Below are 24,445 nucleotides of genomic sequence, written 5' to 3' on the forward strand. Positions count from 1 at the left end.
TTTGCTACTGTAACATTTATTATTTCATTCAAAACACCAGACAGCATCAGTGTTGTTCACAGCAGATCCCCCCAGACTCCCTTCCCAAAGAACAGTGGTGATGATGAAAACGATAGTTGCAGTGACCTTCTGTTTCAAGTCCTCCTCAGCCTAGGAGGAAAACAGTTTCTCTTTTGATTACACACCACAGGAGCAGTTACGAAGTCCACCGCCACCAAGCTACCTTCATTCTGTCCCACACTGCTGAGAGAGAGTCCAAAGCAGGGCGAACATCCAGAATGGTGAACTGGTAGTTCTTGTCTACTGCTCCACCATCATAGTAATCAATAACGTAGCGCACTTCTTTGCCACATCGGTCTACAATCCAGTCATGCCTGTCAAAGGGGAGCTCATATCTGGAAGACAGGCAACAGACCATGTAGATAGGTATTAGGATGGGCATTACAAACCTGGAAGAGGTACTAGCATGAGATTCCCACTAGTACTTCTATCTTCTGGGAATTCCAATTCTTAAACATCTTAAAATTATTCCTACACCACAGGCTCACAGGGAGTTAGGGATTGGAAGGGACCTCTGATGATCTTCCAATCCAACCCCTCTGCTAGAGCAGGACCAGAGAATCTAACACAAGTCCCACAGGAACACATCCAGACAGGGATGGAAAGGCTCCAGAGAAGGAGACTCCACAATCTCTCTGGGCAGCCTGTGCCAGTGCTCTGGGACCCTTCCAGTCACGAAGTTCTTCCTCACGTTGAGGTGGAACTTCCTGGGCTGCAGTTTCCATCCCTTGTCCCTTGTCTTACACCAGGGCACAAGTGAGCAGAGGCTGTCCCTGTCTCTTCCTCCCTGAACCCTAGCCCTCAGATATTTATATTCATTGCTCAGATCCCCTCTCAGCCTTCTCCCCTGTAGACTAACCATTCCCAGGACTCTCAGCCTCTCCTCATCAGTCCCTCCAGCATCCTTGAAGCCCTGCTTTGGACTCTCTCCAGTAGATCCCTGTCCCTCTTGAACTGGGGAGCCCAGAACTGGGTGCAGTATTTCTGATGGGGCCTTACTAGGGTAGAGCAGAGGCAGAGGTGAAGCTCCCTCAATCTGCTGGATACACTCTTCTTAATGCACCCCAGGATGCGACCGGTCCTCTTGGCCACAAGGGCACATTGCAGTCCCACAGAGAACCTCTCCACCAGGACTTCCAGGTCCTTCGTGCTTTCATACACATCTCCCTACCTCACTGAAAGATCTTTCCTGGCCACATACCCCATCCAGGAACGTATTCTGGCTCTTGGTGAATACTCCTTTGCTTTGCCTCCAAACCGCATCAGCGATGGCCCACATGGACACTCCCTGTGCATACAAAGAGGTTTTTAATTTTGTTTTTTAAGAAAGTCTTGAAGTTTAAACCACTGTGGTAATTTGTTTTAGTAGTAGAAAAAACCCAACCCAAAACGCAACCAGCTTTTTTTGTGTTTGTTTAAAGATTTTTAAAGTCTCCCAGTTTCTGACATCACTTACCGATGGTAGGACAAAGGACTTTTGGTATGGTTCACACTACAGTTCTAACTTATCAACAAAGGAGTTCTCAGCAAACCTATTCCACAGATTTAACAGATTAAAGAACAGAAAAGTGTCACCCAAACTACTGTGTAACAAAGACCATGGAATGTCAGAGAACAATTTCTACATACAGAATGCTTAACTAGTCTGTATCTTGTCTGAACAGAGACTATGCTGATATGGAAAGTGACTATTTTATACCAGTCAATTTTTCATCTACATTTACACCCAGTAGCAATTCCATAACAAGAAATATTTCCATTTAAAAAATCCCAGATACAAGAAGTTAATTTCTCAAAATCCACACTATACACACACACCACCAAAATGCTCATCAGTTTTATCAGCATAATTCTTCATCTAATCCTCCTCCATATTAAGCAAAATGCAGGCTCCTACAAGGCCATCAATTTTGAGATGCATGAGCATCAGTGTATTTCCAAAAGAGACATTCTATTGTCAAAGAATTGTGGAAGCAAAACCTAAACTAAAGGATTTGCTTTTTGATCTATACATACGTACACAGCATGAAGAGCTTCCCACTTTAAAATCTCCTTCCACGCTTGCTCATTATTTTGGTTGTGAATCTTGATAATGTTGGTCATGTCTTCACCTGTTATGTCATCATCTTTCCACCTCCACCTAAAAAATGAGAATCAGCAAACAGTTTACAATCATTACAGCACAACTACCGCACCTTCCTCAATTTATCCGACAGGCTCTTGAATGAAGAGGTTGAACATTCCACGCAAATACACAAAGGAAGTATGAGAGTCCTAGTGGAAAGAAGGATGCCCATCAGCCTGCAATGTGCTCTGGTGGCCAAAGCCAATGCCATCCTGGGGTGTATTACAAAGGCTATGTTTAATAGGTTGAGAGGTTCTCCTGCCGCTCTATTCTGCCCTGGTGAGGCCACATCTGGAATACTGTGTCCAGTCCTGGGATCCTCAGTTCAAGAAGGACCGCAGCAAACTGCTTGAGAATCCAGTAAAGAGCCACAAAAATGATGGAGTGGAACATCTTTCTTATAAGGAGAGCCTGAGGGAACTAGGACTGTAGCTGGGAGAGGAGGAGGCTGAGGGCTGTCCTCATTCATGCTTATAAAGGTGGCAAGCAGCAAGAGGCTAGAACCAGGCTCTGCTGGGTGATGCCCAATGACAGGACAAGGGGCAATGGTGGAAGTTGAGGCATAGAAAGTTCCATGGAAACATGAGAAAAAACGTTTTTACTGTGATGGTGACAGAACACTGGAACAGGCTGTCCAGGGGCACTGCGGAGTCTCCCTCTCTGGAGATATTCAAGACCTGCCTGGACGTGTTCCTATGTGATCTGGTATAGGAGATTCTGTCCTGGCAAGGGGGTTGGACTGGATGAGATTTCGAGGTCCCTTCCAGCCCCTGACATTCTGTGATTCTGTGAAACTTCTGGCACATATGCTTAAGCATCTTGAAAACTAAATTTTCTGTGTTAAAGTGTACTTAACGAAAATCCTTGTCACAGAGATCCATAAATTCTGAACAAACACTAACTGGATCAGTGTATAAACACAGGCATGTTCACAGTACATGTAAAAATGCTTCAGATGAATCGCCCTGGCATTCCAAAGTCCTGTGTTCAACACATTTTGCATACACTTCAGAGATGCTTTTCACCTCTCTGACCTGCCCTGTGACTACACAGGTGCTACCTTTTCAGCAGGCATTCAAGAGTCCACAGGATCAAAGCCCGTGTGCTCAATATAGACTGCCTGTGACGGTGTCTTAAGAACAATACCAATACACAGAACAAAGAATTGCTGGGTTTTTTGATAGCAACTGGAGCTCTTTGAGAACGGAAAATAATTAGAGAAGAATGAGGTAACAGCAGTGTGGAAGGCTTTCTAGGCCACAGTCAGATCTTGCCTACACTGAACTCTTGTGAAGTCTGAAAAAATCTATTTGTCAAACAGATTAGCACATCGGTGTTGCAAAGTTAAATGTTGTGACAATCACAGGATTTTTAGTATCAGTTTGTAGGAAGCTGACTGAGTATCACGCAAGGTTTGTCTATGCCTATGAACTGTCTTTCAAGAACACTTTCTGAGCTAGCAGCAGTTGCCTGACATTCCCTACCTGCTTGCTGATCACTGCTGGAGTTACAGCCTTTGAGACCAGCTCACTCTTTAAAATAAAGCTGTTAATAAACCCAGTAATTTTTAGAAGACTTAGTTAATTATTTACTGCTTCACATTCAGAAACTTTTAAATAATATCAACAGATTATTTGATGAATTTCAGGCTGGCAGATCCCAGCTAATAATTCAGTGTATTTACCCCTTCCTTAGCATAGCATTCCAGAACATTTGCTCTGAGGGGTAGACCCATTTCTTGTCAGAATGTGCTCTGGGAATGGAAGATTCTTCTCTAACAGTTGACAGTGGAAAGGGTTGATCTGGGGATGGCTGCTGATTAGGAGGAGGCATCTAGAAAGCAAGAAGAAACAATTAAAAAAGTAGACCATGAATATTTGTGTTGTGGTGTTTGAGGAAAATCAAAGCACAGTGAACTGACTGCCACAAAGACTCAAAGTTCAGATTTTATTTCAGTCCACCAAGATGATCTTTTTCTTTTACAGTAGAATTCTTTACCTAAGTTTGACATCTGAAGACTGAAGAAACCCCTTTACCTCAACTTCAGCTTTGGAAAGAGAAGTGATTGTTTTAAATCAGAGGAAATATTAGAGAGAGCTGATTCAGAACTTACTCATACTGCTATTGTACAGAACCTGAAAGCCCCTAGTGTAACACAAAGTTGATGCATGTAACTAACACAGGGAAAAAGACAGCAAAAGGTATTTACAAACTGGCAATCTGGCTTTTATCAAAAAGATTTAAATTTGGAAAGAATGTTCAGATGTAACTTGTTTTTATACAAATATTTGCACATGAAATGAAAGAGCAGTGTTAAAAATTTAAAAAGAAGGCAATCTGCCGGAGTTTCCACCTTTAAGAGTACTACTACTGACATTGTGGAGACAGCATTTCAGAATAAACAGGACTGAAGAAAACATCTGAAATAAGCATAAGTTACCATATTGCTTGGATCTATCTCATCCTTCACTTGAGATGCACTAGAGTTCACCGGACAGGCTACATATTCATAAGCTCTTTCTTGATGTGCAGGAACATCCTCTGTGTTCTCAGTTCTATGATCAGGAGTCTTCATGTGCATGGGACAACCTGAAATAGAGAGGAAAACAGTATACAAAAATACATGAGAAACGTGAATCAGTTCATTAAATGCTCATTTACATACAAAGTGGTATTCTGCTTTTTCTTTTGAGCTTTTCAACAGTTCTTTGCTGCATTGTAGACCCAAACACCACAGTTAAGTCCCAAGCTTCATATGTAGCCCTTGAATGCTCATTTCTCACCCAATGCTGGCCCCTCTACTGAACTCTTTGCACTGAAGATCTCCACGGCAGTATTAATCCAACAGGTGTTTACTGTGTCAGCAGAAAAGCTGCAGACATTGACTTTATTACAGCCGCTGCTTCCTTTTTCCAGATGCATGTTTGAATCTCTGTAGGTGCCCCTAGAGCTCTCTGACCCCTGTAAAATTTGAGTCAGAAGCAATTTGCAGGTTCTACAGCAAGCACCTACTGTCACAGACTCACAGGAAGTTAGGGATTGCAAGGGACCTCTGATGATCTTCCAATCCAACCCCTCTGCTAGAGCAGGACCAGAGAATCTGACACAGGTCCCACAGGAACACATCCAGACAGGGATGGAAAGGCTCCAGAGAAGGAGACTCCACAACTTCTCTGGGCAGCCTGTGCCAGTGCTCTGGGACCCTTCCAGTCAAGAAGTTCTTCCTCACGTTGAGGTGGAACTTCCTGGGCTGCAGTTTCCATCCCTTGTCCCTTGTCTTATGCCAGGGCACAAGTGAGCAGAGGCTGTCCCTGTCTCTTCCTCCCTGAACCCTAGCCCTCAGATATTTATATTCATTGCTCAGATCCCCTCTCAGCCGTCTCCTCTCCAGACTAATCAGCCCCAGGGCTCTTGGCCTCTCCTTATCAGGCACTGCTCCAGTCCCTCCAGCATCCTTGAAGCCCTGCTTTGGACTCTCTCCAGTAGATCCCTGTCCCTCTTGAATTGGGGAGCCCAGAACTGCACACAATATTCCAGATGGGGCTTCACCAGGGGCAGAGAACTTCCTTCGATCTGCTGGACACACTGCTCCTAACGCACCCCAGGATGCATTGGTCCTCTTGGCCACAAGGCCACATTGCAGTCCCACAGAGAATTTCTCCACCAGACTCGCAAGTCCTCTACAGAGCTGCTCTCTACTCTCCATAGAAAATGGCTTGCATACTGTTACGCTCAACAACTGACCCCTTTGTGTGAGGTTACTTGAGATTTTTGCTAAAGGAGAAAGTCGAGTTTTCACTTGTAGAATTCTTTTTTCCTCAAAATATTTTTGCCCTGCTTTTCAAGTAAAGAGTTTATTTAGTGTGAGTTTAAGAATAACTACCGCTTATTTTCTCCTGATGCATTGGACACTGCGAAGGTGGAGATGCAGTCTGGTGTTGAAGCTTCGATGGACTCAGTGGCTGGGCTGCAGCAGCCGGGGCAGATGCAGACAGACCCATGGCTTCCAGGCGCCAGGTGTCTTTAGGGCAATCTTCTACACAGAGAAAAGGCAAAGTTCTTCACGCACAACTGCAAGGCTTATTAATCAGGGGGAGTGCAAGAGCGGGCATGCAGCTGCATCACACATTAGAACGTGAAAGAAGAAGTTCGTCTCAAATAGTAAACGTCCAGCCTAAACACACACCCACGGCGCCCGCCAGGCCTAACGGCGGATCAGCGCCTGCGACAGGTGTGCGTTGAAGTGCTCCTGCCGGCAACATCTGCCTATAGACCGCCCACCGGCACCGGAACAGGCTCTGCCCGTGCGCCCAAACGCGTCGCAGCCCTGTGAGGCCTGCACAAAGCAGAAACACCCCCGCGCATGCTCCGCGACCAGGAAGCGCCTCGTGTAATACCGCCGCACGCTCCGTGACCGACCTCACAGCTGCCGGCCGCCGGCAAGGTCAGGTCCGCTCACCGCGCTCGACCGGCCCGTCCCGGAGCGCGCGCCCGCCCACAGCACCCACCCGCCACCGCCGCCGTGCGCCAGCAGCCGGCGCAGGCGCCCCCTTCTCCCGCTCCCGCTTCACCTCCCGCGGCACGGCGCCCCCGCGCCCAGACCCGAGTGCAGGACGAAGCCACGCGCCCCTCCTCGCGAGAGCGCGGCCCCGCCACGCGCCTGCGCCCGCCGCCTGCTCGCGCTGGGACGCAGCCCGTCGGCGGCTCGGGGCGGGCCGCGCTGGGGGCGGAGCGCGACAGGCCGGCTGCTGGCCGCCAGGTGGCGCTGTTCTGCCGGCAGCTCCCGCCCAGGGGCTGCTCCCTGCCCAACGACCGCGGTAGGAAGCAGAGCCACCTGCTGGCGGCATCATTCCGAGGCCCGGAGGTCAGGGCGCTGCGGAATGAAACAACAGGTAACTCACCGAGGCTCATGTTGAGTGTCCATACAGCTGCCTGAGCATGAGCTACCTGCCTTGATTGTGAAATTGCCATCCCCTATGGCTGCAAATAACGGACAAAATCCTGACTATTAGCAGCATTCATCAATGACCAATTAAACCTACAGAGATATTAAGGTGCCTTAAGCCAGTTTTTTAGAACACTGAACAGCTCAGAAAATGATCTCATCTCTTGTAAGAAGATTTGCTACAACCACTGCTTTGTGTCAAAGGCAGAAGATGCAGTTTAACTACGCCGCTGAGATATTACACACAACACTGGAGCGTGACAGTGCAAAACAATGCAGCTCAGTTTGCAAGGAAGAATGCTTCACCGCGTCCCTCCTTGACTAAGGAGACAAGATCTGGCTCCGCGGTAGGAGCTGCAGCAGCCAGCTCAAGTCCTTTGGAGCTGTTGCAGTGAACATCCTACAAGGTGGACTCTGAACAGGCTGTCTGAAGCAATTAGAACTGATTAAAAGAGAACTGATCAAGACAAGCACTCATTATAAATAGATAACAATTAAAACTGATCCAAAATGTGTTGGTTTGAGGGTTTTGTTTTCCCAAAACATTCTATTTCATTGGAGCAGTTAAAAGTAGGAGGGAATTAAAGCTTGAAATGGCCCAGTTGATACATTAACTTGGGATGAAGAAAATCCAAATTCGAATCTGGAGGAGGGAGTCTCTTGAATGGTCTGTATGTATTCCAATGTAGGAAAATAAATGAGTGATTCCCTCCCCTTTTTAAAATCATCAGAAAGGGTAATAACAAATTCTAAATCACACTGAAGCAGTTGTGTCAACCATCTTTTTTAAACTACACTGCTACCTAAATTTAAAACCATATTTTTTTGCATGCTCCTCTGAAGAGTGCTTTTGAGAATATATTCACATGCTATCTTTCAAAATAGGATCAATCTTACTAATGAGGACACTGCCATTCCATGTGAACAAAGAGTAAAAATCTGGGAGAAAATCCAGTATCCATTCTTTCACTCATATTTGTCCTTTCACATGGAATTACTAGCACAGCATGTTAAGAACCTGGAGTTAGGAAGGTCACACCACATCTGTAACTGAGTCTCTGCTGTATGACTTACAAAACATGATTCCCTCCACCTCTGCCCAAGCTTCAGACATATTTGGCTCTGCTGAAGCTTCGAGGACTGTACTCACAGTAACAGCACTGAACAAGATAGAATCATTTGATTCTTCTGCTGCACTTGACAAGACTGTAGCCTTTTGTAGACCAACTGCCATCTCTGCTTCCAAACATTTCAAGTCTGTGGCAGTGACACTAAGGTAAAAGGTATTGAGAGGTAACTTCTCTCTGATCCTCTCAGACCAGGAATTGGTTCAGCAGCCTCCTCTCAAAGTCTGTTACCTTGTTGTCAGTATGCTGTCTCCCTGCTTTCCACCACCACACTCCACCAGAAGCAACAACTGCATCATTTATGAGTCACTGTTTAGAAAATAGTTTTCAGTCTTTACAAGACAAGCCAGGGGAGCAAAACCATTTTTCCTCAAAATAAAGCATTACAAAGAACACCAAGGTCACAATCTCGAAGCTGACAAGCTACCCTTAAGTAAATTACACTGTGAACTCCAGAAAATACTCACAACATAACACCACCTTAAAAAAAAGATGCTCACTGTGAAGATTAAATAACTTCAAACAAAAAAAAACCCAAACAATAAAGTTATGAAGAATTATCACATCAGTCTAAGTACATAAAGTCTTCAGCAAGAACACAAATTGTAATCAAATAAATGAGAAGCAGCTTTGCTCCAGAACCTATGTAAGAAGTGGACATACAAAATATTTTCTATACTCTACCACTTAGGCAGGGGTTAAGCGAGAGCTGTTGAATTGGCCAGGTTAAGAAAGGCTCGCTGAAAGGCACCCCTTGTTCCCAGCCATGCTCCGTCCTTCCTCTCCACCATTCAGTGTTTAAATGCTGCCCAGTACCAATACAAAAGCCTCCCACCGAGTCCCCATTGTCCTTCCTCAGGCATTTGGAAATCTGGCCCGTATAGCATCTGACCTTAAAAAAACCCCAAAACATCCTCAGTCACTTCCCAGCTGTGGATAGAGTTTTCTACACTATCAGTGTAAAATTAGTTCCTGAGAATATAATTTACAAATTTAAAAAAAAAAAAAAAGGAAAAGAAAGAAGACAACAAAACCAAACCCATGCAAGATGAGAGGAATAAAGTAAAATCCAGTGGACTGTTTCGTGTTTTCTTCTAGTAGTTTAGCCATCACATAGTAGAAAAGCTCACGGTAGCACAAACAACTCCTATGCTTGGAAGCTGATGGTTAAACTAGCAGCAGCTTCCTCTCAGCATGCTCAGAACAACCTCCAAGCATTCAACACATAATTCATGATTCCGAAGCATGGCTTCACTGCTGCTCATCTCAGTGTGCACTAAGGGTCTGTGACAGGCATTGCATTGGAATGTGCTGCCCAGGGAGGTGGTTGAGCCACCAATCCTGGATGTATTTAAAGGCCGTTTGGGTGTGGTGCCTGGGGATATGGTTTAAGGGTGAAGCTTGCAGAGTAGGGTTAACTGGACTTGATGAGATGAGGGTCTTTTCCCATATGAATGATTCTGTGATTCTCTAGTTTATAAGAGCAGCTCTTTAGCCACAGAGACTCCAGACAACTGGCCAGCTTATATTCTGAAATATGTGATATTACAATACAGGACAATATGATTACACTGTCCAACAGAAGTTGCATTCCTGGCACATACCATGTCCCACATACAATTACAGCCTTTTAAAATCCAGCCACATGAACAACAATGTAGCTCCAGACCTCACACTCCCTCCCCACAATACAAAACTTTAAGATCCTATGTTATTAACCACTTGCTTTTGAACTGAACCCAAACCTCCTTGTTCTTTAGAATCACAGAATGGTCTGGGTTGGAAGTGATCTCCAGAGGTCATCCAGTCTAACCCCCTCTGCAGTCAGCACGGACATCCTCCACTAGATGAGGTTGCCCACAGCCCTGTCCAGCCTCACCTTGAATACCTCGAGGGCCACAACCACCTCCCTGGGCAACCTGTTCCACTGTTGCAGCACCTTCATGGTGCTTCTAAATCAGCTCTGCTCCAGTTTGAAGACATTGCCCTCATCCTGTTCCTGCAGGCCTTTGCAGTTCCTCTGTTGGGATTTGGGCAGAATTGAGCAGTCTGAAATAAGGAGAGCAGGAAGGATAACATTAGGTTATTCTAATAAGAAAGCACAGCTGCAGGAAAAATAACCTTGAGAAGGCTGGTAGAGAAGCTGCTATCTGCAAAAGTTAGCTGTAGCTAGCTGCACAAGGGGGATTTAGGGGGGAGGTCAGTCAGCTCTGCCTCTGTACGTGTGGACAGCCCATATTTCTGCTATGTAACCTATCAGATTTATACACGTTGTATTTGCCACTATATAAGCATCACTCTTAGCTTCAATAAACAGTATTGACCATATACATCATATTGATGTGAAATGTGTCATACTGGGTCCCTGCACAGATTCTGAGAGAAACAAACACAGCATTTCTCTGCAGCCTTCATGTAGCCCACTTCAGGTACTGGCAGGTCGCTATTAGGTCTCCCTGGAGCCTTCTCTTCTCTAGGCTGAACTCTCCCAGCTCCCTCAGCCTGTCCTCGTAGCAGAGCTGCTTCAATCCCCTCATAATTTTTGTGGCTTCCTCTGGATTCTCTCCATCAGGTCCATGTCCTTCCCGATGCATCCATTACAGGTACATAAGCTATTACCATATTAAGAAAGAAAACTTCACACAATAACAAATTCTGTCTTCCTTTCCTTTATTATGAAGTACCAATACCTTGCATACAACATGCAATTTATTGCTTATTGACATTATTGCATATATCAAAGGGGAAAAAAAAAGTCAATACCATTTTATGCAAGCTTCTAAATTGTTCAAACAAAACACAGAAATGCTTTGCAGTATCACTGAAATGCAAACAAATAATTATGATTTTAATAAGTAAATTTAATCCCATAAAACTCAAATCATTCACCTTACAACAATTGATTCCTTTCATCACCAATCTGCAGAACTGTTGTATTGCATTTCGAAGTTCTTGTGCAGTGGGTAAGGATTGCTGATTGCTACAGTCAAGCCACATCCCTATTTGAAGGGAATGTTGTGATCCAGAGGTTGTGTGACAATGTTAGTCTTTACTCCAAACCAGATTGTCAAGATTTACCAGAAATCAGTCAAGCAAAATTTACAATTTCTGTCTAGCAAATTTACAAATTTCTAGTCTAGCAAAATTTACACCTAAGTTAGATATACAGATCAAGTTTCTTCTTAAACTGATTTTAACTGGAGGCTCTGTTCCTTCTGCCTAGTTCATTTGCTCGCAACAGGTTTTTGCAGCTTGGTTTTCTGTGATGTTAGTTCTGCTTACGTGTTAACTTGTTCTCTGTATAGGAACCTGTCACTGTTTGGTACATGCATGCTAGAAACAAACCCAGGCTGTTCAGATGCGTGCATATTAATTAAGTGTGCAAATTAGAGAGTCAAACTCATGATTAGCCCTTTCCTCTTGTGAAAGTGGGATAGTTACAATAAGCAAACCCAATCTGTTCTGCACTGCATTCACAGCAGTCTGTCCTGTGTTGCCTGTATTTGTATGAAACTTTTGCATTCAGACCCAGCACATTTGAAAAAATACCAACATTTAGAAACTTGGAAGACAATTTACATGCAACATGTTCCGCTTGGGTGCAGATTCTTCTATCATTAAACATTTACAGGCTCATAAAAGCATGTCCTGCCAACAAGACAATGGCTGACATCCCACACATAGATGAGAAATAAAGATACACTGCAGAACATTTTACTTGCTTTCATATTTTCAATTTCAGTAAATAGAATGTTATAAATAGTACATGGAATCATTGCATGCTTGATACCAAGTCATGCTGAACTCTTCAGAATTTCCTGCCTTAACGACATTTCCTTTTACAGGTAGATTAAAGGTTGATATACAGAGTTATTATCAGAAGCCCTCTTCAGTGCAGGACATCACGTGATGAAAGTGATCTCATAGAATCATAGAATCAACCAGGTTGGAAGAGACCTCCAAGATCATCCAGTCCAACCTATCACCCAGCCCTATCCAATCAACTAGACCATGGCACTAAGTGCCTCATCCAGTCTTTTCTTGAAGACCCCCAGGGATGGTGCCTCCACCACCTCCCTGGGCAGCCCATTCCAATGGGAAATCACTCTCTCTGTGAAGAACTTCTTCCTAACATCCAGCCTATACCTACCCTGGCACAACTTGAGACTGTGTCCCCTTGTTCTATTGCTGGTTGCCTGGGAGAAGAGGCCACCCCCCACCTGGCTACAATGCCCCTTCAGGCATTCTCAGAAGTTTCAACAAAATATTTCTTATACCAAACAATAAATCTATTATTCTTCATAGCTACCTTGCACTTTGTCCCAAGCTATAAAGTGCTTGGTTATTACAAATAGAGCAAGAACACCAAAGGAGGTAGCTGGTAGAAATTCATAGTGGCTAAGAAATCTTACCAAGCATTACCACCTAAGAGTATGATTCGCTGTATAATCCCAGACCTCTCAACACTCCAAACAGCACATCTTTCATCTTCTCTGCCACAACAAGAACTTTGGAGTTGCTTTCAGAAAACCTTAAGCCCTTCACCTGTCCACCAAAGAGATTTTATCTGGGTTTGGATGAATGATAAAGTTCATAAATATTGATCACTATTTCCATTTGACTGTTGTCAAGATCTCAGCAATTAGGTACTCTTCTCTTTCCAGCTGTCAAATACGCTCCATAGAGAAACTCCACTAAGAACAAATTCTTCCTCATGAAGTTCCTCATAGCCAAAAAACAACATTGTACAGTAGGGTTTTAAAAATATTAAAGAGGCTTGCCCATACTTTTCAAGGTCTTCTACATTTGTATTTTTAAAATCTGAAATCCTAATCCCTTTCTATTAATTTCATTGATGGCTTTCACCAGCAGTCAATATGTCAGCACATCTTAAGGTGGAGTAATTGTCCAACTGTTCTTTGTTTTCCTCTGAATGGCTCTGCAGAAGCAGCACAAAGTCATTTTACAAACTTTGTATTAAGTTATCTTTTACATAAAGTTTGTAGGTATAGATACTTGTACCCAAGTCCTCTTCATGCTGCAAACATCTGACAACCTATTTCTAATAACCTATTTTATACAACTGGAGACTTTTTTGAAAGTAAGCCTTCATTTTCTACGGGGAACAGAGTTACAGAAATACTTATAAACCTTTCTCCTATGTGTTGCTCTGATGTTGTCCCAGTCACAGCAGTAGGCTGACATCTGGATCTCTGTACTTAAGTTCTCAAAGTCTCCTCCACCTTTCCTCTCGAAGCCTGCTTGATGGCATTTCACAGAATTACAGAACTGTCAGGGCTGGAATACACCCCAAGAATCATCCAGTTCCAACCCCCCTGCCATGGGCAGGGACACCTCACACTAGATCAGGCTGCCCACAGCCACATCCAGCCTGGCCTTAAAAACATCCAGGGATGAGGCTTCCACCATCTCCCTCAGCAACCTCTGCCAGTGTCTCACCACTCTCATGCAGAACTTCTTCCTAACATGCAAGCTAAATCCACCCTCCTCTAGCTTGGATGCATTCCTCCCAGTCCAATCATTACCAACAAGTCCCTCCCCAGTTTTCTTGTAGCCTCCTTCAGATACTGAAAGGCCACAAAAAAGTCTCCTCAGAGCCTTCTTGTCTCCAGACTGAACAACCCCAGCTCTCTCAGCCTGTCTTCATAGCAGAGCAGCTCCAGCCCTCTGATCATCCTCACTTTGCCCATTTGTCTAAGCTTTTAGGTTTTAGTTCTACTGTAAGTACAAGTAATCTTTCTCCTATCATTTAATTAAAGATGGCAGTAATTACATTCCAGGCTGTAATTAATTTGTAATATATCTGAATACCCAATTTGGAATTTAACATTTATATATAAACTCAGCTCTCCTTTTCCTGCACACAGGATGTTCCTCACTAGTCAACAGATTCTGGGTTTTGAGCAATTAAATTATCAAATTATTGAGCTCACACAACATCACAAACACTTATAGAGCCAGAGTAATTTTCAGAGATGTAGATCTTAATACTGACAAATGCACACAACCCATAAAGCATCTCTGTGTGTAAGGCTCTCCACTGCAATCCACTGGAACGAAGGCTATGAGTAACTGCAAGCACATTTCCTCTCTGCAAGTGCTGTATCCACAAAACAATCACCAAAGCAAATCTTGACCTACCATTCCCCTGATGCAGTTCTGAAAGTGGTATTTCTTCAGCTTTTGATGAAAAAGTAAAACAGTAAAGCCATGGGGGCTTTATTTCATCAATATTTCACCACAGTTTTAATACAACAAAGTGCAATTGAAAAACAGGTGCTGCAGCTATCTAATTTGCTGTATTATAAGCTTTTAATGGCAGGTAAAAAGTGTCCTGTACTAATGTATTTGGTACATCACAACAGCCTCTTTTCTGTAGTCCTTGCCAAATACACAAGTGGTAATATTTTTTTTTATTACAAAGTTGTCTTCTGACACACAGTAAATGCATCAGAATATAATACATTTTTAAATAAGAGATTTTAAACCTAACACATTGTAAAATATTGTATGAATTACACTAATTCAGTACAGCAATCCAAAATATTTAAAATAATTATTCCACTGCACTTCCAGTCTGGATTGCTGCCCAGAGCATACTAGTGAAGGGGTTTTCTGTTTATTTTTACCATGATTTCAGTATAGTTTGAATTACTTCTGTTGTGGGGTGCTTTCATCAGACACAAGTTTATGCAGAAGTGATGGAAATGGACCATTTTAATGAATGCTCTCCATTGACAAGGAAAAAAATCACACACTGAAACATCAGAGTAGGCAGGAAGAGGTGAATTTCAAATTTATCCTGAGTTATCCCCTTATGAGTTGTTCCAAATCATCTTACTAATTCTACTTCCTGAATAAAAAATCCAGACTTCTGCATTTATTCTCCAAAATATTTGAACTGACTGGAGTTAAAACGTATTTTAGAAAGCAACAAACTATTACAGAATTATTCCCTGATGTAGTGACTTAAAAAGCAGAAAATAAAAGTAAGGCATTCCTTTAAAACATAAAGGTGATAGAAACATGAAGCCTTTGTCTGTAGCCCAGATTTTGCACTGAAATCCCTATTTTTGATGCCAGGTTCTGCAGATATAAAAGGGAGTCCATTTCCTTCAGCAAAGCAGGTCACAGGATCAACTCTTGGAAAACAAACTTACCCAAATAATGTCCTAAGCTCACTCACAGCAAAGAGCTGAACAGATTAGTTGCTTACTTTCCTAGGGCATAAACAGATCTTTTGTCTGAAGGCTCGTAAAGTTTTAATATGCACAGAATTAAGAAAAAAAAAAAAAGGGAGGTATTAACAATCCTTTAGACCTCCCTTAACAAGGCAGGATTGGAAAACCTTTTTGGAAAAAAGCCTGCCCAGATAAAAGGTAGAACCACGCTTGCATAAGTGCCTATGACACTCACCCAAACAATACTGCCTGAAATCATTTCACCCGGAGAACTAAACTATGATTTAAAGTAAGCAAAACAAAACCAAGCTACACACAAATAATGTATAAATAAACTAAACCCCAGAATTCCCTCCAGTTGTGTTAAAAATCGTAGAATCACAGACTATCCCAGATGGTATGATTCCCCTCTGATGCCCTCCAAGCCTTTCACCTCTGGACATAAATGTGGGTTTAAAAGAACAAAGATATGATGCTGTGCCTGCAGAAGTGATGTATCATGCTACAGAGCTCCCAGGCAGCTTTACCACAGCTTGGCACAGTTATGTGATTAGCAGGAAAAATGTGACATAAAGCCTCAATGTTTCCTACCAAATGGGTCATTTCTGTGATAAAAGAGAAAAAAAATATCACTCTCAGTTACACCTCACCCATAAAGACTTTTATCTCTTCTCCTACAAATACACAATGGTTAAAAATACTCTGAGGAGAGATGCAGCACTTCCCAAAGATAGCAGCAGCAAAGCAGGAAAAAGCACTCCAGTAGGAATTATGCTGTTTCCACACATCATTTACCATACCATGAAACCAATTTCACAGGCAATTCAGAAGATGGACTCTTGTAAGTAACCTAACATGGCAAAAGTTAATCCTTCTCATCAAAAATCAGAGAATTCTCACAATTTTAAGCTATCCTGTACCGTTATAATATAGCATTTTAGATAACACTATTTTATACGTTTCCCAACGTTGTTTGCATTCATAGAAGGTCGAGCAAAAACGCAGTTAGATTTCAGAGAATCAAAGCTAAATTTTTAGGTTTTCTTACAAATTAAAAAATTGCCAAGAATGAAAACTTTGATTTTTTTTACTCCTAGAAGAAAGCACAGAAACGTGCCAGGAAAATTGCACTGTACCAGAAATCCGAGGAGGACTTTTGTCTTCTAAAAAAAGAGTGGTGTTGGTATTCACTGGGTTTATAAAACACTTGAATCTGAGAAACCTGAGTGAGACACTTGGAACACACTGGTGGACAAGAAGCAAGTAACCAATCTGCTGATTTCTCATTTCAGCACCTTGCAGCTGCTTCGAGCAGACAGGTGGCACTGGGTGGTGTGAGCTTTTGCTGTCATTCCTCAGCAGACAGGATCTGTAGAGCATGGCCCTGGGTGTACAGGCAGTGTGGCTAGGGAGAGAGACAGGCCAGCAGAGAAGTCACAGCTTGCTTCTGTCAAAGGAGCATTCCAGGACAGACATGTGCACTGCTTGGCCCAGCTGGGGCGGCGCTCATGGCAGGAGTGCCAGGGGATGCACATGCTTCTAGTCGGATTTGCCATTTCTATCAGTTTTGGCTTCCTCTTGTCCAATAAGACAAATGACTTTTTGGCAACCTTTTGCAATTTTGACCATCCACATGACATTCATAACATCCAAGGAAACGCTTGAGATAATCCAGGCACTCTGAGCTGCAAATCCTAATCTCTGGAAAGCCTCTGTTCCAAATGAAGAAATGACATGGCTGTAATATACAGGCATGACAGCAATCCTCACCACAAAGAACACAACTGTCATCAGCACACCATTGATGATGTTGGCCTTTGAAGATTTAGGATATCCCAGTACTTCAAAAAACCACCTGTAAAACAAGTATTCACAGATAACAGGCAGACTTGAAGTCATATCATTAAAAACAAACAAACAAAAGATTCTACTTCATGTATTTTTAATTAATCATTTCACTCATTAATTGCTTTCACCCTTATAATTTCTAAATTATTGCACTGTGTCTTGGTTTAGTTGCAAATTCTTCTGCTTGGCTGCGTTTTTTTCACCATTTAATCACAGGGATAGAATCACAGAATAGTCTGGGCTAGAAGGGAACTCCAAAGGTCATCCAGTCCAATCCCCTCTGCAGTCAGCAGGGACATCCTCAACTACATCAGGTTGCCCACAGCCCGATCCAGCCTCACCTTGAATATCTCATGGGATGGGGCCTCAGCCACCTCCCTGGGCAACCTGTTCCACCGTTCCAGCACCCTCGTGGTGCAGAAGCTGTTCCTCACATCCAATCTCCATCTGCTCTGCTCTAGTTTGAAGCCATTGCCCTTGTCCAGTCCCTGCAGGCCTTTGCAAACAGTCTTTCTGCAGCCTTCTTGTAGCCCCCTGCAGGTACTGGCAGGTCACTATGGGGTCTCCCTGAAGCCTTCTCTTCTCTTGGCTGAACGCTCCCAGCTCACTCAGCCTGTCCTTGTAGCAGAGCTGCTCCAGCCTGCTGATCATTTTTGTGGCCTACACTGGACCCTCTCCACCAAGTCCATGTCCCTCCTGTGTTGAGGGCTCCAGAGCTGGACACAGCACTGCAGGTGAGGTCTCATCAGTGCAGAGTAAAGTGGCAGAATCACCTCCTTGGATTGGCTGGCCATGCAGCAGATACCCAGGATACTACAGAATAAGACTGCAGAACCCTGATTGGAACTGCAAACCATCTGACAACCAACATGCACTGTGTCAAAAGCTGTAATTCTAACCTTCTTTTTAAATGATGAACATAAATGTATTACTTTGTTACTGTAATTGACACCAATGGGTTTGTTTACCTGAAAGCAATTCTAGCATTGTATTTGGGTAATACAGCTTTGGTAATCTGGATACAGCTTCAATTTCAAGTTTCTCAGACTTAGGACTTTCTGTTTATACCTAAAAATCCAGCTTCAGAACTAGCTATTGTAAATGGCACTGGATCATGCTACAGTGAGGTAAGGAAAAAGACACCAAAAAAATCTCTCTCCCACTACTGCAACTGGGTTGTAAAGGGACTTAAAACCAAAAGAGTCTTTGGATAGTAATTCCTCAGCAGACAGGCATAATTTATTCATTGCCTAACACACAGAACCTGCAGGTTGGATTCTAGAGAAAGTAGTAAAAACCTCCTCTACTTCTTTATCACAGGCTCACAGGATGTTAGGGGTTGGAAGGGACCTCTTGAGATCTTCCAGTCCAATTCCCCTGCCAGAGCAGGACCAGAGAATCTAGTGCAGGAATGTGTACAGGCAGGGCTGGAAAGGCTCCAGAGAAAGAGACTCTACAACCATTCAGGCAGTCTGTGCCAGTATTCTAGGACCCTTCCAGTCAAGATCTTCCTCACGTTGAGGTGGAACTTCCTGGGCTGCAGTTTCCATCCCTTGCCCCTGATCCTATGCCAGGGCACAAGTGTGCAGAGTCTGTCCCTATCCCATTCTTCCTGACTCCCAGCCTTTGTGTTATTCTGTGCATTTGTGTATAGGTATTAATATTGATCTATACATGTGCACTATTGCAAAATAAACTGAAAATTATCTGGGGTCACACAATTCCATTCTAGGATGACAGTGATATCTTGCTTCTTTTCCTGGTTCGTGATAATAATAATAATAATAATAAATCCTTAGTGAAAATGATGGCTTTATTATAATAATGAATCACCTGAAGACTAACAAACAACACTTAGCTGTGAACTTTGTTGTTCAGTAGTTTAATTTTAAAATGGCATTTCTGATGAAGAAGCCTAAAAGGAAATAGGCAGTGAATATGTTAGCTGAGGTGACTATGTAGGCTGGGGGGGAACCTCATTGCTCTCCACAACTCCTTGAAAGAAGGCTGTAGTGAGGTGGGGGCTGGTCTCTTCTCAAAGGCAGTAAAAAGACAGAGAACGGCCTGAAGTTGTGTCAGAGGAGGTTTAGATTGGACATTGGGAAGAATTCCTTCACCAAAAGGGTTGCACTGGAACAGGCTGCCCAAGGAAGTTCTTGAGTAGCCATCCCTGGAGGTGCTCAAAACACATGTACACATGGAACCTCAGGACACCGTTTAGTGGGCATGGTGGCACTGGGTTATCAGTTGGACTCAATGACCTTGGAGAGCTCTTCTAACCTTAACGATTCTGCACTGCTGCAGCTACAGCAGTAAAAAGGTTTCCACAGCTAATAGTTTCCACATAGTAATCCTTAATTCAGTATAAAAAATTCCCTTCAAGCAGACTTTGAACAATTAAAAATCTCCTTCCTAAATCACAGAAATAACAGAACAGATTAAGATTTAAAAGAACTCCACAGAAATTCCCCAGGCACTTACCGCTGATTGACAAAAGGAGTCGAGAACTCTGCCAGCAGACGGAAGTTCCCAAAGTAAGCCAACAGACCTCTGCTCTGATTAGCAAAACAAAACAGACAAAAAAAAAGGATGACGACAGAGATGTGAAGTCTCCATTTAAGCCCTCAAGTATGCACATAATGATAGAACATCTGAACGTCTTTATTAAAATCCAGTGGGGAGCCCTTTGACCAGCTGCGGCCAACCCCCTCACCATTTCAGAATGTGGTTTACTACACAAGCTGCAGTTGTCCTTCCAGGTAGCTCAAATCAATAGTTCCTTACTCAACTCTAACTCTTCCAAAGATTTATTGGAAGTGGCCACAGAAAGCTAGCTAGAGAAGCATTCATTGGTTATAATGAAACTATTACTGTGTAAGAGGATTAGAAATACTCTGGATTTCTCAGTGTTTAAAACGAGCCCAAACGGAAACACTGCAAGTTAAAGAAAAGCATTCTCAACTGCTTTAGTAACATCATCTGCCAAAGTGAAGATGAATTCCCAGCTCTTGCTTGGCAGCAGACAGGGTGTAGAAAGCCCTTTCTTCTCTATGCCCCACTGCTAGGGAAACCCTTTCCAACAGCTCTCTGTCCTACCTTGCCGTGCCCTGTAGGCGAGATGAAGAACACACCTTCTCCATGCCAGTGTCCAGGTAACACCATGGTACAGGTACAGCCATACACCTAACTGAGCACCTTCCCCTAGAGGACAAAGTACAGCCTATTCTCTGCCTTATCACCTGCTTATGCTGAAACAGTTTCCCATTACACCACGTCTGGGCAAGCAGCAGTTTGCAGATGCAGAGGTAAGAAGATTTTATTTTTAATAGAGTCTCCTAAACACCCCTATGGAGTGCATGGCAAGACTCCTCTTCCCAGCACCAAGCATCCTAATGCCCACTACTTTAGGCATTGCACGTTGTTTCACTTCGTATCAAACAGAAAATCTCCCATCTTAATCAAATTCTCTGCTATCTTCAAAAGTAATTTTTGAGCTAAGATACTTATATCTGAAGATAAAACACACAGACACCAAAGGGCACAGCTTTATCCACATACTAAGAACTGCTCTAAAAGAAGCACACATCAACGCCACACTTTCTATTTGCTCCAGAAACAACTAATGAATTCTCTGCACCAGGGAATAGCCTTGGTAGGGGTATTGTCCTATCCCCAGTATCCAGCTCCAACTCACTTTCATCCATGATAATATTAGAATAAGTAAATATCTTCAACCCAAGACAAGAGTATTTACTTAGCAGTGTACTTACAGATTCATGGATTCACAGAATGGTTTGAGTTGGAAGGGACCTTAGAGATCATCCAGTTCCAACCCCCTGCCATGGGCAGGGACTACTTATCTTAGAATGGTTTAGGTTGGAAGGGGCCTCAAAGCTCATCCAGTTCCAATCCCCCACCACAGGCAGGAGCACCTCTCTCTAGAACAGGTCACTCAAGGCCTCATCCAACCTGGCCTTGAATGCCTCCATGGAGGGAGCAGCCACAACCTCCTTGGGCAACCTGTGCCAGTGTCTCACCCTCACTGCAAAGAACTTCTTCCTAACATCCAGTCTAAATCTCCCCTCTGCAGTTTAAACCCATTCCTCCTTGTCCTGTCATTACAAGACCTTGTGAGTAGTCCCTCCCCAGCCCTCTTGTAGCCCCCTTCAGATACTGGAAGGCCACTCCAACGTCTCCTCGAAGCCTTCTCTTCTGCAGGATGCAGAGCCCCAACTTTCTTGGCCTGTCCAATACAGCAAAGCTGCTGCAGCACTGAGCATCTTTGTGGTCTACTCTGGACTCACTCCAAGAGTTTGATGTCCTTGTGCTGGGGGCTCCAGAACTTCAAACAGTACTCCAGCTGGGTTTCAGGAGAGCAGAGTAAAGGGGCAGAAACCCCTCCCTTGCCCTGCTGGCAACGCTGCTTTTTCTGCATCCCAGGACATGGTTGCTATCTGGGCTGCATGTACACACTGCTGGCTCATATTGAGCTTTTCATCACCCCAGACCACCAGGTCCTTTTCCTCAGGGCTGCTCTCAGCCATTTGCCATCCAGCCTGAAGTTGTGCTTAGGATTGTGCTGACCCAGGTGCATGACCTTACACTTGGCCTTGTTGAATATCATGGGGTTGGCCTGGGCCCACCTCTCCAGCCTGTCTAGGTCCCTCTGGATGGATCCCTTCCCTCTAGCAACTCTGCTGTGCCACACAGCTTGGTGCAATCTGCAAGCTTGCTGAGGGTGCACTTGATTCCTCTGTCCATGTAACTGACAAAGATGTTAAACAGCACTGGTCTCAGCACTGACCCCCGAGGGATGCCACTTGTCACTGGTCTCCAGGTGGACATTGATCATCACTCTCTCACACCATTTAGCCAATTCCTTATCCAGCAGTGCTCCACCCATCCAGTCTGTGTTTTTCCAGTTTGGTGACCAGGATATCATGTGGGACAGAGTCAAATGCCTTACTCAGGTCCAGGTAGATGACATCAGTTGCCCTTCACTTGTCCACTGTTGCTGTGACTTCATCACAAAAAGCCATCACATTTGTCAGGCATGATTTACCCTCGGTGAAGCCACTGCTGGTTACTGCTTTGTTTTCCATTTGCCTTAGCAGAGCCCTCAGGAGGATGTGCTCCGTGATCTCACCAGGCACCAAGGTGAGACTGACTGGTCTGTAGTTCCCTGGTCATCCTTTTTTACCTTCTTGAAGATGGATGTTTACCCTTTTCCAGTCAGCAGGAACTTCACCAGTCTGCCATGACCTTTCCAGTATGATGGATAGTGATATCGCAACTTCATCTGCCAGTTCCCTCAGGACCTGTGGGTGGATCTCATCAGGCCCCATGGACTTGTGCACATTCAGACTCCTTAGGTGTTCATGAACAAGATCTTCAATTATAGTGGGCAGATCTTCCTTCTCCCAGTCCTTTCTTTTGCCCTCTGGGGCCTGGACATTGTGATTGGATCCCTTGCCACTGAAGACTGAGGCAAAGAAGTCATTGAACACCTTAGCCTTTTCTATATCCTTTGTCACCAGCTCTCTATTTCCTTTCTGGAAGGCTTCCACATTCTCCCTAGTCCTCCTTTTCTCACTAATACACCTGAAGAAGTTCTTCTCCTTCCCCTTAATGTTCCCAGCCAGATTTAATTCTAGCTGGGCTTTAGCTTTCCTCACCTAATCTCTGGCTGCACAGACAATTTCTTTGCATTTGTCCCAGGTTACCTGTCCTACTCTGTCGGCTACTTCAGCCCCTTTAAACCATTACATGAGAAATCTGACCTAGGATTCACACAGCAGCCAGGGAAAGAGCTGCAGGAAATGAAGTAAATTGTATTTTGTAAGATTTCATTATTTACTGAATGAGCTTATCAGAAGATATTTGGGAGCATCAGGTTGGAGGTCAGTCACATGGGCATCTTTGAGAAACTCCTGCAGCAGCAAACAGCAGTTAAGTTCTTATCCTAACAGTATCCTTCTCTTCCCCTTCTCTCTTCAATGTATGTGCACCTGTGAATCATCCATTCCTCCTCCAAAACAGGAACCTTGAACAAGATGTCTCAGGGGATCACTTTGTGTCATGACAGATTTTTTAAATAAAAAGGAAAAAGAGACCTAAGAAAAAGCACCCAGCTGACTGTAGTAAGCCCACTAGAGTCAGGGATCACTGACTGTGGCCTTGCAAATACAATCCCAAGCAGCACATAACCACCTGAAACCCTTTCCTTCCAATTTTTCAACTAAATATTCAGACTTGTGGTTTTATTTGAAACCCTCTTCTATCACCACATGAAAAACACCTCTGTCAACGTTTATCTACAACAAAAACATAGGACAGTTTTAATTTCAGCAGTTAAATAAATCCCACCTTTTTGTGGAAGGACTGTAAGATGGAAAAGGCATTGCACTTGTGCAGAAATGACTGCTAAAGTAGTATTTTCAGCTACCACTGCTCTCTAAATAAATATTGCTTCCATAAAGCTAATACACTGACTAGGGGAAAATCTCATTTAAACATTAGATAAATAAGACCTATAAAAGCATCAAGCTTCAATCCCATCTGCCTGTTATGCTACTAGAAAATACAGCACTCACCAGTACAAAATAGTAAGCATACAGAGCTGCCAAGTGATGGAGTACAAAAAATTTGTCACCAATTGCCTTCCAGTAGTAAATAATAAGCAATAAATCTACAAGAGAACATAAATAATGATAAATTACTGTTTATTATACTCAGAATAGGGTCTCTCAAAGTTTTAGAGGTATAAATGCCAATGCATGGCATCATTAGAAACTGTCTGAATTAATTATCTCTGAAGATAACATGTTTATGCTAAAGCTTTTAGCAACAGTATTCCTCCAACAGTTGCCTTAAGTAACTACTTACAACATCGATGGAAGTAGGCAGGGAATAGTTTATCTTAAATATCTTGCAAGAGGTGGAACTCAAATATCTTAACAAGACTTCATACTTATGAACCCCAAACTTTGGAACAAGTAACCAAAAAAAAAAAAAATTAAGAGGAAGAAGGCTACAGGAGACACAGCCAATACACAAACACATGCAACATGTGCAGGGAACTGCTATAGGGAACTTCAAAATCGAAAAAGTAGATCTATTAGCAGACAGAGAACCAGTG

General features: G+C 43.4%; 2 protein-coding genes across 4 annotated transcripts in view; both read right to left on the bottom strand.

Annotated features, from left to right (window-relative positions):
* LOC135177391 (holocytochrome c-type synthase) lies at window positions 1-6,865 on the bottom strand. 2 transcript variants are annotated; one of them, XM_064147292.1, is made up of 7 exons: window positions 6,757-6,865; window positions 6,069-6,221; window positions 4,626-4,774; window positions 3,870-4,018; window positions 2,081-2,200; window positions 1,262-1,348; window positions 1-395 (listed from the first exon to the last, which is right to left on the bottom strand). In XM_064147292.1, the coding sequence occupies exons 2-7, from the start codon at window positions 6,184-6,186 to the stop codon at window positions 197-199; spliced, it is 822 nt and encodes a 273-aa protein (XP_064003362.1). In that variant the 5' UTR covers window positions 6,187-6,221; window positions 6,757-6,865; the 3' UTR covers window positions 1-196. The 2 variants fall into 2 exon arrangements, with proteins under 2 accessions (XP_064003362.1, XP_064003363.1); XM_064147293.1 differs by lacking the exon at window positions 6,757-6,865 and adding an exon at window positions 6,605-6,626.
* A 4,045-nt stretch (window positions 6,866-10,910) lies between these two features.
* The window catches only part of TLCD4 (TLC domain containing 4), a 33,205-nt gene continuing 19,670 nt past the window's right edge, over window positions 10,911-24,445 (bottom strand). For both annotated transcript variants that reach the window (XM_064147295.1, XM_064147294.1), the window contains exons 5-7: window positions 23,901-23,995; window positions 19,789-19,862; window positions 10,911-17,314 (exon numbers count right to left, since the gene is read on the bottom strand). In XM_064147295.1, coding sequence (XP_064003365.1) covers window positions 16,999-17,314; window positions 19,789-19,862; window positions 23,901-23,995 — 485 coding nt within the window. In that variant the 3' untranslated portion in view covers window positions 10,911-16,998. The remainder of the gene's footprint in view (window positions 17,315-19,788; window positions 19,863-23,900; window positions 23,996-24,445) is intronic.

Source organism: Pogoniulus pusillus, chromosome 8, assembly GCF_015220805.1.
Source record: "Pogoniulus pusillus isolate bPogPus1 chromosome 8, bPogPus1.pri, whole genome shotgun sequence".
Classification (NCBI taxonomy): Eukaryota; Metazoa; Chordata; class Aves; order Piciformes; family Lybiidae; genus Pogoniulus; species Pogoniulus pusillus.

Excerpts from the sequence above, each read along its gene's own strand:
- LOC135177391 (XM_064147292.1), bottom strand. The coding sequence starts at position 6,186 with ATGGGTCTGTCTGCATCTGCCCCGGCTGCTGCAGCCCAGCCACTGAGT. Across the intron at positions 2,201-3,869 it reads AATGCTATGCTAAGGAAGGG|GTGGAGGTGGAAAGATGATG; the intron begins GTAAATACACTG and ends CTCATTTTTTAG. Across the intron at positions 396-1,261 it reads AGAATACGTTCCTGGATGGG|ATATGAGCTCCCCTTTGACA; the intron begins GTATGTGGCCAG and ends CCTGTCTTCCAG.